Source organism: Carettochelys insculpta, chromosome 7 (assembly GCF_033958435.1).
Source record: "Carettochelys insculpta isolate YL-2023 chromosome 7, ASM3395843v1, whole genome shotgun sequence".
Lineage (NCBI taxonomy): Eukaryota > Metazoa > Chordata > Testudines > Carettochelyidae > Carettochelys > Carettochelys insculpta.
In genome coordinates this window covers 33,096,634-33,115,770 of record NC_134143.1, presented here as the reverse complement: position 1 = coordinate 33,115,770, position 19,137 = coordinate 33,096,634, and the positions used below count along the sequence as shown (strand labels likewise).

The window sequence follows — 19,137 nt, the reverse complement described above, 5'->3', positions numbered from 1 at the left end:
GCTCAAAACTTGTTAGTCTATAAGGTGGCACAGGACCCTTCGTTGATGTTACAGATCCAGACTAACTCGGCTACCCCTCTGATACTTGACACTATGAAGACTGTTCAAATGGACTGTTTGTAGGGGTGTGTGTGTGTGTGTGTGTGTTTTAAAATATTTATTTGGTGTTACATCTTTTGAAGAGAGTCTGTCTCTTGTCCTGTGTGGCGTCAGTCAGCCACTACGTTCCCAAAATGAAAGGTGTTTTTATGCATGTTACGTGATAGGCACCCCGGGAAGAAAGGGTATTCTAGCCTTGTCGTCCTGCTGTCAGTTTTGCTGCACATTGTTTTTCTTCAAATGGAGCAAGAGAAGATTGTTTTAACCATGTCCTGCTCCTGTGCAAACATAAGAAGGGAAGGGAGGGGCGAAGTGCTGGGAGGAGAGAGAACGTGAAATAGTCTGGAGAGGCCTCCCAGAGTGAGTCGGAACAGATTGAAATTAGACTGTTTTGTTCAGGGGAGGGTGAGGAAGGGGCTTGTGTACTGAACAGGAGGTGAGGTGGAGGGATCACATCTGCAATCTCGAAAGTTTCCTTTGGCTCTGTAGGATACTCTGGTGTCCCTGGGATATCTTGTTCAGCTGCCCCTCAGAAAGAACCCCAAGGATCTTTTGGCAGTAACAGAAAGATAATAGTTGTCAGCAAAATCCACAACAGCAAAGGGTACTGGAACAGAAATCTGAAAGCTTTGTGTCAACGGCTTTTCCTGATTTTTTTAAGCCGTGGGGGATGGGTGTGACATGCTTTGGGGGGCTGTGATACAGTGAAGCACTAATGCACATTCTAAAGTAGTGTTTCTCAACCTTTTTCTATAAAGTTCCCCTTTTTCTAAAAAATAAAAGTACCCCTGGACTTCTCTTGCGTATCCCTAAGGGTACGTGTACCACCCGTTGAGAAACATGGTCCTAAACTAATCTGAGGTCTTGGAACAAGTGCCATTCAACCATTCCCGATTACTGTTTCCTTTTCAGGCATCAGATTTGTTTTGCACACCGTGAAGTTACACCTCACCTAAAAACTACTTACAAAACCATGTAAACAAATCACAGAAGACTACTTCTGAAAACTTGCTGGCTTTCTACCACCTTACTATCAAACAAATAAATTGGAATAGAAATACTATACTTACATTTCAACGTAAGGCATATGAAGCAGTAGAAACAAGTCATTGTCTCAATGAGCTTTTACAATGTCCCTTCCTACAGGGAATTAGCAACAAGATCCTTTTGGAGAGGGAGACACCGCTATGCAGGGTGACTGTGTTGTGTTCCCAATTTTAAAATGGATGTAATGAGAGCCATTTGCAGAAATACCTGCTTCATAAAAGGTTGTTACACTGCATCTGCTGAACTGGGTACTGTATGGATAAATCCTCCCCTGCCCCTGCCTCAGAACTACTACATCAAATAGCAACCTCCCTGTATGTAGGCACAGAAGGAGCCCAGGGCTGCTAGTGAATATACAGGCAGGCTTGTGAGGGGAGAGAGGTGTACAGCTGGTACTGCTGCAATCATTGTCTGGCAATTAAAAAATATTGGGCTACTCTGTCACACAAAGGTGGAGTAAACTGCTCTTGACTTTGACCAGAGAGTCCCATGAGATAAAAGAAATTAACAAGCCGAAATGAAGAGTGAATCTTCAGAGAGATACTGCATGCATCAGCTCTGCTTGGAAGGGGGTCAGCAGTTATTAGATGTGTTGTTTTCCAGCTGGGAGGAAGCAGTGCCAGAAAGAGACAAAATATTAAACTGCTTTTTTTAAAGAAGTTGTCCACCAGTATCTCCTCTTAGTGATTCAGAACCCTGATTCAACAGTCATGTGACAAAACAGAGGATCATCTGTACTGCAATGCCATCCCAGGAGGTTTTTCTGTTGTTATAGCCATGAGGATATTTCAAAAGCCAGTTTAAAAAAAACCAGTTGCGTTATTTTTAACTTTATTTTTTATTTTATTTTGCTTCTTAGGTGGATGAAATTTACCACGATGAGTCCCTAGGGGTTCATATCAACATTGTCTTGGTCAGAATGATCATGGTTGGATACAGACAGGTAAATACAGGAATGGAGTGAGCAGAAGGTGCTCTATACAGGGATTTCACAATTTACAGCACACTCAGGGTTGATGCAGTGAGCTTCTGGAGTTGTTTATGTCTATAAGAACACCTTTAGCTAACTTCCCTGTCTGTCTGCACCTACTGCTTTCGGATTGGTCTGTACGTCTGGGGAGATAACTGAGGATTCAGTCTAGTTACTTATTAGTGTTTGCATCAGCGATCCTGTCTCTCACGGCCAAGCTTCTCTGAGAGCTAATCCTCTGTGCATGTGTGAGATATCAAAATCTGCAATCATTGAAATGATGGGATCTCACAGGGTCAGCAGTCAGCATTGAAACTTCAGCGCAGGACCAGCTAAGGTGGCAAAACAAAAGAACAAATGCTTTACTTTAAAAGCAGAGACAATTATTCTTGCTGTGCAACCCTGTAAATTTGCAGTGCTTGACAAACAGAGCAAGGCACGTTTCCTGCTCTGAAGAACTACTTTTGATCTTTTGCTAAAGTGAGAAAGCCATATAGGTTACTGTTTAAATATATTGCTAGAGTTCCGTTCCCACTGTAAGCAGCTGTCAGACACAGTGGCTTTGCCAGACTGAAATGAAACTATCTTGAATCCCTCTCAGTTTTGTGTGAGGCTTGCTGAGATTCCTAGACTCCAAAGATTTTCCTTCTATAGAAGGCAGACATGAGAACATCAGTGTCTGTCTTCTCCCCCATGAAAACAAAAAGCAGTCAAGTAGCACTTTAAAGACTCGCAAAATAATTTTTATTTTTAATTTTTAATAATTTTAATAATAATTTAATAATAATAATTAATTTTAATTTAAAAATAAATTATTTTGCGAGTCTTTAAAGTGCTACTTGACTGCTTTTTGCTTTGATAGTATATAGACTAGCACGGCTCCCTCTCTGTTTCTATTCTCCCCCATGGTTTTGATAGAGAACTCTTATCCTTCCCCCACTGCTGCTGCTGACTACAGCACTGAGCTGGCTTCCGAAGAGGTAGGGCAGGAGGGTTAATCTCTCAGTAATTAACGTCTTATTTGGTTAACTGAGGTTGATTTTTGGTTGGAGGGATTTTCTGTCACATCACTGTGCAGAGACAAGTTTTTTTGGACTGGTTTTATGGAGCCTGGCTTTTATTCGTTTTGAGTTCTTCACCAAGACAAAGAGCCATGTGGAGGATATGAAAAGTGTGCAGGAAGAATCAAGGCACTCCCCTGTCTCCCTTCAAAAGGGAACTAAGTGCATAGCCACATTGTGGTTTAGTATCTACTGGCAGTAATAATTAGCACTTACATAAGCCCCAAATGTTGCAGCTTAGAACAGGACTTACACGCATGCTGAAGTCCCATTGAATTCCAGTGATGGATATGCTTAAATGCGATCTGAAGACGGATACACAGTTAATTGCTTTCCCAAATTGGGACCTTCATGATTCTACTCTTCAAAGCATAGGACAAGGGTTAACCTGTCCTCGCAAAAGTCCATAAGGTAACTGCTTTCGTTCCTTATGGATGAAACCTGGAAACCAAAGCTCAGAAAGGGTGGATGAACTGCCCGAGGTCACAGAGTAAATAAGTGTCAGGGCCAGTATCGGAGTCATGCTTAGTTTGCTGCTCTGTCTACTGGACAACATTACCTCGCAGTGAATGGGAATTAGATATCATAAGTTCAAAGTCTGATTTTTGTCATTTATTTACTGTTTGATTTTAGACCAGTCTGCTTGTTCCCCTATCTGTAAATGGAATATTTAAATCAAGGGCTGTCAGCGGATGTGGAAGACTAAGGTGCTACCATTAAATGTGCCGTAATGTACAGCATAAGCCCTAAGTGTTGTGATGATGCTAACAAAATGGCACACAACACTTTCTCTGAAGTCTTAACATCCTGAAGGGGTCAAAGGATATGTCTGTGCCACCAGCCTAGGCATCTTGGCCTAACTGTGCAGCCACAGACCTGTAATGTGGATGCATCTTATCTATATCAATGGAAGGGACTTTGTGTCTGTGCATAACCTTAATGCTGAACTGAAGCACATGAACTTTTTATGCGCTGCTGCAGATACAGAACACCAGTATTTCCTGGTCAATAGCTAATGACGAGAAAAAATATTCCTGGTGAGCATAAACTGTGCGCATACTAAAGGTGGTGATCACGGTTTGTCAGGTGCACGAGGAGAAGTTCTGAGGCAGCCCACAGCATGGCAGGCAGGTGACACTAGGACATCATTTCCCTCTATGGAAGAAATAGGGTGTCTGGCCTTCCAGCCCAGGTGTTTATTCTGGCATTTAATTGCTGGCATTCGGAAGATACAAGGGAGGCGAAAGCAGGCTGTCTCAGCTTTGTGATGTGAACTGGAAGCCACAGACTGAAATCCTGACAGGGCCGACTCAGCCCTTCATCCTTCTACCATACATTGCGCTCCATGCGATTTACTATGTGGGAATTATCTGAACAAGGCCTTAAAAACCAAGATCCTCTGTGCTGCACTTGAAGATCTTACTTATGTTTTCAGAAGATTAGCCACTTACTTTGGGGTCTTTGTCCAGCTTTCGCCATTCCCATATTGCTATTCTGTTTACTGTGTGCCAGACAGCCTCCGTTCCTGGGGATGCTGCATGTCTGCAAATTGCGGGCTGAGGGTTGTTCATGTGCAAGATGGGTTTTTTTTTCCTGCCAAATGCTTTCTAGGGTATTTTTTTCTTTCTGGTCTCCCTCCTTTGAAGCATCAGGGATAGCCATGGTTGGAGAGGTGGCACTGACGGGAGTGAGCCAGGGCTCTGAGGTGGCACCAAGCATTTTCTCTCTCTGCTTGGATGGCTGGTTCTTGCTCACATGTTCAGGGTCTAACTGATAGCTATAAGTAGGGTTGGGAAGGAGTGTTCCCCCCAGATCTGGTTGACAGTGACCTGTTTTCCCCGTTTCCTTTGCAGTGTGGGGTGAAGGTCACTTAACAGGATTAGCTAGGTATACCTCAATCAGTACCCTGTTGCCAGAGGGGCCATAGGCACTTGTGCATCTTGGCCCCTCTTGTTCTTTCCCTGTGGCACACAAGAGCTTAGTCTCTTTGAGGGTTATAATTCGTCTCTCTTATTTTGGCCGTTGGTTTCAGTGTGTGGGTGCAGGAAGGTGTTTAGTGGTCTCTGACACACAGGAGGTCAGACTACAAGATCTGGTGGTTCTTGCTGGATGGGTTTAAGTTATGATTCTATGAAGTTAAAATGCTGTGTTTTCATTGTCAATGTTATAGATACCCTTTTCTGGGGATCTTCTGTACCCTTTCCCTGAAAACTTGGGATAGGTTCATTACAGGTCAGCCGGTAATACCCTTCCTTTCTTTTCTCCCTGCAGTCAGTCAGCCTGATAGAGCGGGGGAACCCATCTCGGAGCTTGGAGCAGGTCTGCCGCTGGGCCCATTCACAGCAGCGCTCAGACCCAGACCATGCTGAATACCATGACCATGCCATATTCCTCACCAGGCAAGATTTTGGTCCTGCAGGTATGCAAGGTACTGTATTCATTTTGGTCATGTCTTTGCAGTTTGTTCTGCCTGCAGGGAGTCAGCAATGGGAGGGACTTCCTGCTGACACAGTCTGGGTGCTACAGGCTGAGGTTACTGTCCAGTAAGGTTTTGGAAAAACATATACAATTTATCAGAGGGGTAGCTGTGTTAGTCTGTATTTGCAAAACAACAAGAAGCCCTGGAAAAGCAACGAGGGGTCCTGTGGCACCTTATAGACTAACGGAAATGGATGAGCATAAGCTTTTGTGGGCAAAAATCCCCTTCTTCAGATGCAGTCTTTGCCCACGAAAGCTTATGCTCATCCATTTCCGTTAGTCTATAAGGTGCCACAGGACCCCTCGTTGCTTTTGCAGATCCAGACTAACACAGCTACCCCTCTGATACATAAGAAGTCCTGGGGCACCTTATAGATTAGCAGATATTTTGGAGCATAAGCTTTGCCCATGAAAGCTTATGCTCCAAAATATCTTAGTCTGTAAGGTGCCACAGGACTTCTTATTGTTTTTATATAAAATTTAGAACTTAATAAAAGAAATGAAGAAAAGACAAAATTGCATCCCATGGGGGTCTTATCATCTGCACTTTTCCTAGTGGTTCCTAACATTCTGTTTACGTTATTTTTATTGCCACTGTCCATGGAGCACATGTTTTCAGAGAACTGTCCACAACAACACCAAAATATCTTTCTTAGTGGTAACAGATAATCTAAACCTCATTTTGTCTAGCCAGTTGAGATTCATGTTTTCAAACATTTATTAGGTTGCACATCTCTACTTTGCATTTCATCTGCGTTTTCTTGGCCAGCCACTCACTTTGATGAGTTCTCTTTGTAACTTTTCGCAGCGTGCTTTGGCCTGAGCGCTCTTCAGTAATTTTGTATTATACATGCACTTTGCCATGTCACTGTTTACTCCTTTTTCCAGATCACATATGAATATATAGAACAGCACCAGTACCAGTATTGATCCTTGAGGGACCCTTGTAATTACCTCTCTCCATTCTGAAAACTGGCCATTCATTCCTACCCTTTGTATCCTGTTTTTTTAACCAGTTACAGATCCACAAGTTGAAATCCTCCATTATTACTGAGTGTTCTATTTTTATTGTCCCTGTAATCTTCTTGAGCTTTGCACAGTCACCCTCACCTCCTAGTCAAATGGTTGGGAATATATTCCTACTATTATTATTCAAGCATGGATTTTCTATCCATAGAGATTCTGTAGTATAGTTTGATTCATTTAGGATTTGTCACTATATTTGACTCTATGCTTTCACAGAAAGTGTCGTTCCTTCACTAGCATGACCTACTTTACAATTCCTATATATTTTTACCCTGATGTTACTGTGTTGCAATGGTTATTATGGTCCCCCAAGTTTCTTTGATGTCTGGTTTATCAGTATCCTCATTTAATGTCAGGCATTGAATGTCAGAGGCTGCATCTACACTACCGAGTTATTGCAAAAAAACTGGACCTTTTCCAAAAGAATCTGTGGAGCATCTACAAATAAAATGCACTCTTTCAATCAGACATCAAAAGAAAGCAGCACTTTTTCTGGTGTCCCTCTTCCTCTCACAGAGGAGAAACAGCACCTTTTTCTGAAAGATTCTTCTGGGGAAAAAAACATGTGTAGACTCCCTGGGAGTCCTTTTTTCAAAAGAGCACTCCTCATGGCATTGGGTTTTTCGATCCCTAGCCCTTTCTTTCGAAAGAGTGAGGGCTGTGTGGACACTCTGTTGAAAGAGCGGATCGATTTTTGATCTACTTTTTTGTGTGTGGATGAGATCTGTCGAAAGAAGTTATTTTGGAAGAGATCTTCTAGAAGAACTTCTTTTGAAAGATTGCCGTAGTGTAGATGTAGCCTTAGACTCTTAGCTTTTCTATACAAGCAGTTGTAAAATTTGTCAGTATTTAGTTGTTTGCCTTCATATGCTGTAATTGAATGGTACTTCTTTTCAGTTGAATAGTTTTGCTTCCACTTCTACTTGTACTACTTCAACTTTTGTGCTGCGTCTACACTGGCCCTTACTTTTCAAAAGGGGCAAGTTAATGAGGGAGTTTGGAAGATGCTAATGAGGAGGAGCATGTGGACGGGATAGGGACATCCCTTTGGGGAGAATCTATTGACGGGGATTCTATATAGGCTACTAAAGAGGAGAGGGTAGTGCCGTGTCTACACTGGCCCTGCCCTTTCAAAAGGGGCATGTTAATGAGGGCGTTTGGAAGATGCTAAGGAGGCACTGATATGAATGTGCAGCGCCTCATTAGCATAATAGCAGCAGCACGGGATCCAGAAGTGTCGCTTTCAGAATGCACGCCACCCCTGTTGACACTTTTGAATCACGCGTGGCTGCCATTAGGCTAACGTAACACTTAAGCTTTGCTCACTGTGCCTGCTTGAAGGATCTCTGGACAAAAAGATATTTTAATACCTGGTTTTAAAAAGGCCAATTCCTTCATTACCATAGAGCAGAGTCTGGGAACTTTCCATGAGCCTATACAAACCTTCTGCCCTTGCAGTTCTCATGCTCTTGTTGGCCCTCTGACTTTAGATGCTGACGTGATACTGTGTGTAGGAGCTCAGAAGCTCAGACACCAGTGTTTTCAATGAAGTGCCTTCTGTCCTTTCCTTTCTTGGCCGTATGAGAACTAGTTCCTCTCCATCTTAGCATGTTCCATTTTTTTTTAATATCATCATCTTCAGAAGGCTGCTTCCAGAATGCTGCGTTTCCCACTGTGGTGAAAAGGTCAGAGGTTTTTGATGGTGATGATGAACACACCAGTAACTGGAATATTGCATAAAAACACATGCATTTTTGGAGTGAGTCATTCTGGTATATGTGGTACAGTATGTAGGAAAAGTATCCTTAGCTAACCTCTGTTAGCTCTTTCAGCAATCAGGGTCTTTAGCTGATTACAGGTTAACCCTTGCTTTTCATCCACTTCAGAACCCACCAACCCCACAGAATTGTATTTCAAAGCAGAGTGCTGTAGTTCAGTACCTTGAGCAAAGTAAAAAATGATAGGATCTGTGCTTAACTGACAGGCCTCATGTTGGAATAACTCATCTTAATTTCCAGTGAATTCAAAGATTAATTGCAGTAGAGATGAATAGATCATTAAGTTCTTCACACATTATTTTTGAGTGAGTGGATGGATGCCATCATAGGTATTACAATGCTCCCTTGTTTCAAAGTAGATGTGAATCTCTTGGCACAGGTCTTGCCAATACTTCTGGGTACGTTGCCTGGTGGCTTTCTGGACCACAGCCTTAGCCTTTTTAAATTTAAGAGTTCTGGACCTAGGTGGTTATTGAAGTAAAGTTAAGTGATCTTGCTTCTTTTATGTAGTGGGAGTAGCAGATGACACTGCGAACCAATCATATATATATGTGTGTGTGTGTGTGTGTATATATATATATATATATATATATATATATATATATATATTGTTCCAAGGAAATCAGCAGTAGCCAGTATTTTCTTGAAATTGTCCCACAAGGTGTCAGGATCAGGGGAATCAAGTTGATCCTTTCTGGAAACATGCTCAAACTCACATTGAAACTTTGCCAGAGTGTAGGAGTCCTTCACATTGGCAAGGTTGAGGTGAAGTTTGCTTATGGCTTTATGATGGATCATTTTAAAATGTAGCTAGAGGTTGGCCCTGACCAGAGCCTGGTCAGTGTTACAGTCAGCCCTATGTATTGATAGCACATGCAGTATATCACAAATGTTTCTGCGGTAGATCAGGAAGATGGCATTGTCCCGTGTGGAGGTGCCTCCAGGTAACCTTGCTGCAGCTGCTGCCAGCTAAAGAGATGTTCAAGTCTATCACCTTGCAAGAAGTACAAAGGTCAAGGACACAAGTGGTCATTGCCTCTGAGTCTACCTGTGCCATGTTGGCCAATGATATGTCCCCAGGATTTTAAAAAAAGTTCAACGTTAGCCCAACTCTGCTGTTACCGAAGTCATCTGTTGATGTGAATGAGAGCAGACTTGGGTGACTGCTGAATACACCTGAAAATTCCTTCTCTCTTCAGTTAGTGTATAGGCTTCTCCAGTTTCCATTATTTGAATTAAAGGATAGGAAGGCCCGAAATTAGAGGTCCGCAAGGTGCAGCTGGGCAAACCTGTTTTATTCTAATTCAAGGAGAAACACCTCCAGGCAATAGACAATTGGATTTTGAAGTGTCAGTTTCTGAAAAGAAAAATGAAGGCGTAGAATGAAACAGGATCTGAGAGGTAGCCCTGTTAGTCTGTATCTTCACAAAACAAAAGAAGCAGTCATGGAGCACCTCAATATATTACATATTGTTAGTCTTTGAGGTGCTCCAGGACTGCTTTGTTTTGTAAACTGGAACAGACTAAGATTCCCTCCCTGCTTCTGAAGCAGGTACACTGTGAAGCCAACCAGAGTTAAAGTTGAAAACTGTGCCCCTTATAATATCCAGTTTTTGTATGTTCCTACTTTTCCAAAACATTAAATTATTAGTTTGAAATTTTCCTTGCTTGGCTTTTGCTGAACGTAGGAATTATCATATTGTTTTAAACTAATAGTTTATCTAAGCTGGTAGTTTCTGCTGACAATGACCAGCACCGGATGTCCCACAGGAAGGAGTAAACAATTGGTAATGGGCAGGGCTGGTGACGGACTTTACTGGGTCCTGGGTAATGGGGGAAGTGAGGGACTCATCTATAGGCCCTTGGAAGTGGCAGGGTCTTGGGTGGAAGGGGATGGACAAGGAGCAGCCAACCCTTAGTGTTGCCTGGGCTTTCATGTGAGGGGCTCCAGTGGCAATTTAAAGGGCCCAGGATTCTGGGCAATCACTGCTGTTAAATTGCCAGGTATAAGGGCCACTGTTCTCTTCCCCCTCGCCCCCGCCCGCCCATCAGCAGCCCTGATAATGGGCTTTGATCGTAGGCAGATGGTAGAAGTTTCTTGCTAAATCCCATCAGTTAGTGGTATTTGGAAACAGGAACATTTCTATTCCTGAATATTTTGTAATGCTAGCTGATATAACTTGGGACATTTTTATTATCCATATTATCCATCTTCTGCATCATACTCTGCTCTTTGCCTCAATAAATCAGCCAGCAGGGGCCATGTGTGTCCTTGAGCAGCTGCGAGCTGTGCATGGGGGAAAGGTACTCAGAGTGCTGCGGGTCCTTCAAACAGGCAACTCCCATTGGCCAGAAACTGGCCAATCAGAGCTGTAATATTTTTCTGGGGGTGGCCACACAAAGCCTCTCTCCCCCTCCCCCACAGGCTCACAGCCACTCACAGACAGACAGAGCCCCACAGCTGTCTGCTCTGAGCAGTGGACAGGGGTGGGCAAGCAGGGAGCCTGGCTAAGTCTCCTGCTGTAACCATGGGCCAGATCCTGTGCCTTGACAGGCTGGATCCAGCCTGTGAGCCAAATTTTGCCCGTCCCTAGGTTAATCCATTAACTGCCCTGCCGTCGAACTCCACGGGTGGCCAGCCATGCTGTGCTGTGCTGTGCTGTGCCATGCTGGCTGGTGTTAGCCTGGCTGTGGTGGGGGCCTGTGGCTCCACTGAGGCTAGCAGCAGGACCCCGTGGCTGCAGTGGGGCCAGGCGGCAAGAGTTCAGTCAGAACAGTTAAGTGGTTAAGTGTTATCATTTAACCAGTTAACAGCTTTAACATCACGAGTTGAATATCATTAAATTTTATCTGTTGAAAATTCAAACAATAATGCCAAGTAAAGTATCATGAGCTAGGGCTCTCCCCTGTCACTCAGTAAACATACACAGCCTGGCGCACACCGTGCATGAGCGTGCGGTTCACAATGTGCATGCTCTTGAACTGGAGTCAGAGGCAGCTCTAGCCACCCGGGGGAACTCATTGAAAGTCAAGAGTGGTCATTGGATAGACTGGTGCCCATTTGGACCCTGACTGAACTCTCCTTCTTCAGGAATGATTAGGAATCAGCTCTTTAGGAGACTTCTGAACATTGGCCATCTATGTGCCCCCACCCTTGGTGTCCTGAAGTATGTTTGTGGTGTTTGTACCAGACAAAGCCCCAATAGCACATTTCCTGCTCCCCACTTTACACTATCTGATTTCTCCTTAATGGCCTGGTGATTGTATTGCAGTAATGCTAGTGTGTCCAGCAGTGTGGCTATAATTAGCTGTTTCCAACTACCACAGCCCAATGAGACAATGTGGATTCTTGTTGTTCCTCCCTCTTTTCCTCTTCCCAAGTTTCTTCTGGGGTCCATGTGGCTCAATCTTTGAGCTGCCTCCTTCAGAGGCTCCCTTTCATGGAGGCTTCTTTTTTCCCTCTCCTAAACCCTTGTTAACCACTGTGACTGCTACATATGGCTCACCTAGGTTGGCCGTCACCCGAAATATGTAGCTTCCGTGGGTGTCTCTCAATCAATATTTCCAGAAGGTCCCTGGAAGGACCCAGCTTATTTACCTGCTTGAGATTCCTGGTTACAGACATGATTCTAATAAGCAGAACCCTAATCAAATGTCTCTGTAGAAGCTGAGAGGGCATGTCGTGTTCACTTTTGTGTTTGGCCATTTGACTGCCTTACTTGTGACTGACTGTTACTGTGGGAACACTGGAGCTGGTCTTGGAAACTCCTTGGGAACACACGGACAGTGAGCAAAAGTGTAAAGAATTGTGCAATGATTTAACTGAACTCCATTTTTCTGAACAGCTGCTTTTACTGCAATCGTTCGATTCCATCAGCATGACCATGGAGGCTACTACTAATGTTTTCAGAGCTTTCATTTGGGAGGAGCTGTCAGGAAAATGTTTACTTTTGCTTTAGTATATTATCTTTCCCGGCTGTACAAAGTGCTGATACACCTATTCATTCAGCTTATGAATTAGATTCAGAACTGCTCAAAACCTTCCTCCTCCATCTTTTTGCAGAATAATCAATATTAGCTCTTCTACCACCACTGGGCTTCTGGGGAACAAATGTCCTGGAAGATACATAGTTCAGAGAAGTCACTACATTCACAAACTTCCTGGAGAAGGGGCAGCAGAGAATCAATATTGAGAATAGGGGTACCAGCCAGGGGAAGGAGTCAGTCAGGCTGAAACAATTGCTAGAGCACATGTTGGTGACTGTTGTTCTAACAGAGGGTCCAGCGCCACTCCTGTTAAGAAATGCTGCTTTATTTGCTAGCGTTGATTGATTTGAGTGGAATTGGGTTCGGGCCTAAAAGGACTAAACATGGAAGCTTCAATAACTTACAGATCACAGTAAGTTTAACAGTGGTCTGTGCACATTTCCTGACTCTTCAGCGCTCTAGCAGCCAGCCCATGTGCTTTACATCCTGGCTTTTCAGCATAGTCCAAGGATCAGTTGCAGAGCGTGGAAATAAGATGGCCAGCTGCATGGAAAGCAGACACAGGGACAGACTTCCTGAGGTCCAGGGGGTTCATAGATGACTGCATGGCTGTACACGGAGATCATCCCTATGCCCATCCTCCGCCATGTAGGCTCTTCTGGGCTTGCCTTGTGCTGGGAGACCACGACGTGTCCAACACCATCAGGCTATAACATTACAGCAAGGCTGCTGAGCTCAGACTTTCATATGTTTGAGTTTCTTTATCACATACGAATGAGACTGATTCAGATGGATTTAGACTTCCACCTAACCTATTCTTCCAGTCCTAGTTATCCTCTCCACACAGCACCCAGAGAACAGGGGTGTTTGTGAGAATATGGTCACCAAGCTCTCATCTTCAGCTGATTACCAGCTCAGCTCCATAGAGAATCCATTTACATTTCGTTTGATACCTTTACCATCCAAAAATACCAGAGTGACAGAGCAGTGCAGCATGATCTGGCCCCACTGTTACCAGATCTCTGTAGGACTTAGAAACTTTTCCTTTGCTAGCTGCCTTTTCCTCAGTCCCAAAACAGGGTCTTTTAAAAACCATATATTCCCAAGAGTTTATTCAAGAAAGTGGCAAAGCTTGAATTGAATTTGGCAGAAATGAAGAATAAAAACACCCAGCCCCAAGACTGGAAAATGAGACCTCACTGAATCCACTTGGTATCTGAATCTGCTTCACCATGCATGGTTGATCCATGGCACATGACTTGATTGAGGGATGGTGTACAGGAGAGATGCATGCTCTTCCCTGCTCTTGTCTGAGTTGCTTGTGGGTGTTTGGCCGCACACTATAACAGCCACGTAATTTGGCATTTTTAGTCTCTGTTCAGGAGGGCACCAGGTTATGTCTAGTGGAGATCTGCAGGTCAGGATGGAAGTGCAGCACTGGCATAGTTATGAGAGAGTTGAGAGTTGTCACTTGTGGACCCTTACACACGCTATGCTTACCTCTGATCCATCCATTCTGTCACTCTTTCCTGAGCCCCAGAATTCACCCTCTGAAGGAACTGCTGCCTTTGTGGAGGTGCTTTTTTTTCCTCTGGCCTGTTTTATATTGAATTTCTTCAGAGTAATCGGCTGTGGTGGCTGCTCCTTGCCAGTGGCTCAGAAGGTGGTAGCCACCAATATTGACGCTAAATCTGTATATTTATCTGCTGCCTGTAGTAGGAGATGGGTTAAATTGAACAGTGGCGCCATTCTGCACATGCAGTCCGGTTAGTCAAGATGCGTTACTATTATGGAATGGAAAATATTAGGAATGTTTGGGTATGTAAGTGCAATATTAGCCTGTTCTTGGCACTGGCAGTCAAGATGACATCACTGGGAACCCTGCCCACATCCCAGTCGGAACTCACCAGTTGAGGTATTTGGTCAATTCTTTGGCTTAGGTTTCTTTCTTGGCAGCAGTTGTCTTCCCTTCTTGTCACCTGCTTGCCATGTTGTCCTCTTCGCTTTTGCCTGCTGTGGCAGCACAACAGATATTTTTACTCACTGCTGAATGACTAGTGCAAATTTAAATCCATTTTTGAGAGGGACACAGGAGAACTTCCCACTCATTCTTGATCAGTTCTCTCCATTTACTCGTTGCCCCCAAAAGAGCCTGGGTCAGAGAAACTTTTTTTTAATTTAGTGCTGGTGGAAGGTGCCAGATAGACTATCCCTTGCATGTCTAGTGCACTGACAGCAGCCATGTGCAGATTGCTCCATACCACCCCTCGCTTTGACCTTGAAAAGCTGTGAAGGTAGATTGGCTTTCAGACTAATTAAATCTTTGTCTGGTAAGATTGTCAGCTGGTGTTCACCTTGCCACTATAAACTGGGCTGAGACTGCCTGTATGTTTCACATAGTCTGTGGCCCTCAATGAGGGGCACACATACCCCTGCTCAGAGGCCTTTCAGAGATACCTGTACTCATCTAGACATTTGCATAGTTTTACAACAGGCTACATAAAATGCGCTACTGAAGTCAGTGCAAACTAAAATTTCATAAAATGACTTGGTGCTGCTCTGTGTAATAGACTTGGAAATGTAAGTACAATATTCATATTTCCATTGATGTATAACTACACTAGAAGATTTACCCGGCCTTGATCGGGTCCTTAACTCAATTAAGTTTTGTTTTTTGGAAAATAAAATGAAAATGTGCACACTTCATTTAAATCATTATTCTGGGGTGGAGTGGGGAATGAGGGGTTCACTATGCAGGCTGCCCCGTAGAGAGAGGACTACATCAGCCTCTCTCCCAACAGCACCTTGGGGCCAGCTGAGAAGTGCCCCTCCATGGCTTCAGCTGCTCCAGCAGACATAGCTGGGGCAGAGGGTGCATGTCCCCTGGCTGGAGCACATCCAGGTTCATCTGCCTCCTGTGCTTCCCAGCCAGAGTGAGGAATACAGCAAATTTTGTACTTTCCCCTGGCTCCCTGATGAAGCCAGCAATGTTCCTGTTTCCTGTCTGAATTGCAGTGGGGGAGTCTCAGCCCTCTTCCCTCCCTAAATGGCACCTGGTAGGTGGGAGGCTCAGTCCTGGGGCAGTCCCAGAGGAGTGGAGGCACTCCCTTAGCTGGCCCCTTTCACCTGTCTGTAGCGATTGTCTCTTTCTTTACAGTTTTAAGAGAAGCTATTCCATTTCAGGCACATCCCATTTTCCTGGCATAGCCAAAGCTTTTGAGTCATAATAAGAGAAAGCTGTGTACCAAATCTGGTGGTCCTGGCTCTTACCGTTTAGGAGGATTTCTTGGACAGACAGACAGATGGGCAAACAAACAGACAAACTCTCAAATACATAAAAGAAAATAAAAATAAGCAAGTAAGCAGTTTTTTGGCAATAGCAACCTGTGACATGTACATTTTTATGCCTGAGTGTGTGAGTAAGTAGTTCCTAAGTGAGGTGAAACTTGGGGATGCACAAGACAAAGCAGACTCTTGAAAGGGGTACAGTAGTCTGGAAAAGTTGAGAGCCACTGACATAGGTTGTCCAATAGCCATCACGTGATTACATATTTCAGTGACTGTGATTGGGCCAGAGTCAAAACAACAATCTCAGAGACAGACTCTGTAACCCATGAACAGCCCATTATGTCACCTAGTACAACAAGCTTCCGAGGAAAATTACATAGGAAACTACTAGGAGATTAATCTACAAAAGAGCTGGAGAGTCGGACAAAAAGTCAGAGATGTGACTAGGTGGAGGAAGGGCTGATGAAGCTGTCAAATGTATTTTCTGTCCAGCTGAACAGGTGGCCATTGAAGTACAGCAGTTGCTGGTGCATTTGTTTAAGGTATAGACTATGTTCGCTGTTGGCGTTAGGATGAGACTGAGCCAGGAATGAATGCAACACAGGTATTGCAGGTGGCATTCAAACTGTGTATAATCCTAATATCTCCAAGTCCATTTACCTCTGTGAGATATAAGCTGGTGGAACATGTGTTATGCTTCATTCATATGCTCAAGCACCTGTGGAGTCCATAGCTGTCTACACTACAGAGTTCTGTTGAATGAAGTCGCTGTTGACAGATATTTCGTGACAGCACATCTGTCTAGAGAACACGTACACACCTAACAGAGGCTCCCCCTGTTAACGCCCTCTATCAACAGGGAGCAGCCAGTCTGCCCAGCCCTCTGTCACCAGAACAGCCAACTGGAAGTTCTGTAGACAGGACAGCCCACTGAACTGGAAGCCCCCTCTGTTGACAGAGGGCTCCCCAGAGCGTCTACGCTGTTTAAGTGTTGACAGAATCTGTCGACAGAGGCACTGTGCCTCGCACAGTCAGGCCAGAACTCAGCTGGGAAAACTGCTGTGTTCTGTCAACAGATTCCCGACCAAACACATTTGTAGTGTGGGCGCTCCCTAGTTTTGTCAACAGAAGGCCTCTTCTGTCGACAGAACTCTGTAACGTAGACCCCGCTCATGTCTCTCAGCAGTGAGCTGGGCATGAAATACATTTGGAACTGGTCCCTTCTCATGAGCTGCCTCCTCTCCTTTCTCTTGCTTTGTTTTCTGTCTCTTTCCAGGTTATGCTCCCGTCACGGGTATGTGCCACCCTCTGCGCAGTTGCACTCTCAACCATGAGGATGGATTCTCTTCAGCGTTCGTGGTTGCCCATGAGACTGGCCATGTGTAAGTCAGCGTAGGAGATGGACTTTTTCACCTTTTTTTCCTTCATCCTTGCGTCATGGTTCCTCAGGCTGTTTAGAGGTGTGCATTAGACTTGTGGCTGTATGAGAAGTTGTGATGTGATAAAATGGCTCTCCAAGTTACTAATGCGGCTGCTAAACCTGGCAAATACAGGAGCGATAAATGTCTTTGTTGTATAGCGAGTCCAATGAACAACTCAAAGGCAATCTTTCCACTAGAGGTTATAGTCTGTACATCTGCACAGTTTAGAATCTGTCGCCTTGGTACCAGAATTAGCTGGGAAACTGAATGAATTTGGATGCTTTTGGTTTCGTTTCTAAATGTGAATTGTAGGTGGAGGTGCTGTATAGCTATAATAAATCACAGCCTCCAAAGATATTTAATTCCCAGATACACTCTGCTACATACAAGCACTCCAAGGTTGTCTGCCTGCTTCTATTGTGGGTACAGCAACCTCTCAGTCAGGTAAAGAGTGATTCATTGGGCTGTAAGAGGGAATCGTGGGAGGAATCAAGTATAGCAATATTTGGTGTGTACAGAAGGAAATATTTATGAATCTGAGAAACAGTAGGTCCTAAACAAAGGCTGTGTCTACACTTGCATTCCTCTTTCCTCATTTGCATATTCTTATCCTGAAAGAAGAAAACCAGTGTAGATGCTGCTCTTTCGAAAGTAAACCCTGTCTTCGAAAGAATCCTTCTTCACATTAAATAAAGGGAAGAAGGATTCTTTCAAAGATGAGGTTTACTTTCGAAAGAGCAGTGTCTCCACTCGTTTTCCTCTTTCGAAAGAAGCTCTTTTGAAATAAGGATGTGCAAATGAGGTGCCAAATATACACCTCATTTGCGTTTTTGATTTACCTTATTTGCATGCATCTTCCGAAAGAGGAAAGCAAGTGTAGACACAGTCAAAGTGACAGAAAATGCTATTTCTTGAATAATTTCAAACTAGACTGGACAAACACTCTGTAAAATATTGTAGTGAGCAACCTTTATCAGAGTAAATCTCTTCCATCTAGATTCTGTTATTGTGTTCTCCTTAGCAGTGGTAACAAGAGTATGTTTACGTATTCTGTGGCAATTCTCTCCTTCCCCCGTTAATATAGAACGAAGGTTTCTTGTTGGTATGTCATCTCTGCAGAATGCTGACTTGAGCAAAACTCAGACTTCTGAAAACCAGGAAATGCAGAGTCGAGGTTATCTATGCATCGTTAATTCTGCTGTCTTTCAGCAATTCTCCCATTTAACATGCATACCTTTACTTTGCCAATCCCAGTGTTGTTGAAATGCACAACGGCTTCTCCTCCTTTTATCTGCCTGTTCACTTTCACTCACAGGAATCCATCTACACTAACAGAAGAGAGAATTTTTCAAAAATAGATTGTCCATCCCATTTACTTTCTGGTCTCCTGGAGCTAGCAGTACCCAACGGGAATTGCTTACATATACACCAGGGACGGGCATATGTGTTGACAACTTTAACTCTGCATTTTCTGGCTTTCAGAGTTTGAGCTTTTCTCAAGTTAGCATTGTGAAGTTTTTTTGAAAGAAAAATGTCCACACTGAAGTCCACGGGCCAAATGTGGCCAATGAAGTCCTTCAGCAAGTGTGTGCCTATGCTCACATTTGCTGTTGGTGTGTAGCAGGCAGACAATATGTGTTCTCTCAAAACATGCTCCTTATTTAACCCAGAAGGGGCTGTTAGTTTAAAGTGTTATCTGCTGGGACCTGTAGTATCTGCAACCCTTGAATTTCTAGGACATCACTAAGGATCTCAGCAGTGAAAATTTAGAAGCCTCTTCCAGAAGTTCCTGGCTTGGTTATACACTGTGTTGAGCCTGGAGCATACCTAAGAGATGAGGTCATAGTTCTAATAGCCATACCTGGCAAGTTCAGTTCAGTTCCTTGCGTTTTATTCCTGCTCTGTCTCTGTGCAGACCTACACTCTTAGGCTATGTCTAGACTGCAGGGTTTTGTTGACAGGAGCTCTTGTCAGAAGATACC

The 19,137-nt window shown here is 43.9% G+C and overlaps 1 protein-coding gene across 1 annotated transcript in view; it reads left to right on the top strand.

The window, feature by feature from the left end:
* Positions 1-19,137, top strand: part of ADAMTS14 (ADAM metallopeptidase with thrombospondin type 1 motif 14) — a 112,632-nt gene that overhangs the window by 56,607 nt on the left and 36,888 nt on the right. The window contains exons 5-7 of the mRNA XM_075000267.1: positions 2,006-2,089; positions 5,449-5,605; positions 17,011-17,116. Coding sequence (XP_074856368.1) covers positions 2,006-2,089; positions 5,449-5,605; positions 17,011-17,116 — 347 coding nt within the window. The remainder of the gene's footprint in view (positions 1-2,005; positions 2,090-5,448; positions 5,606-17,010; positions 17,117-19,137) is intronic.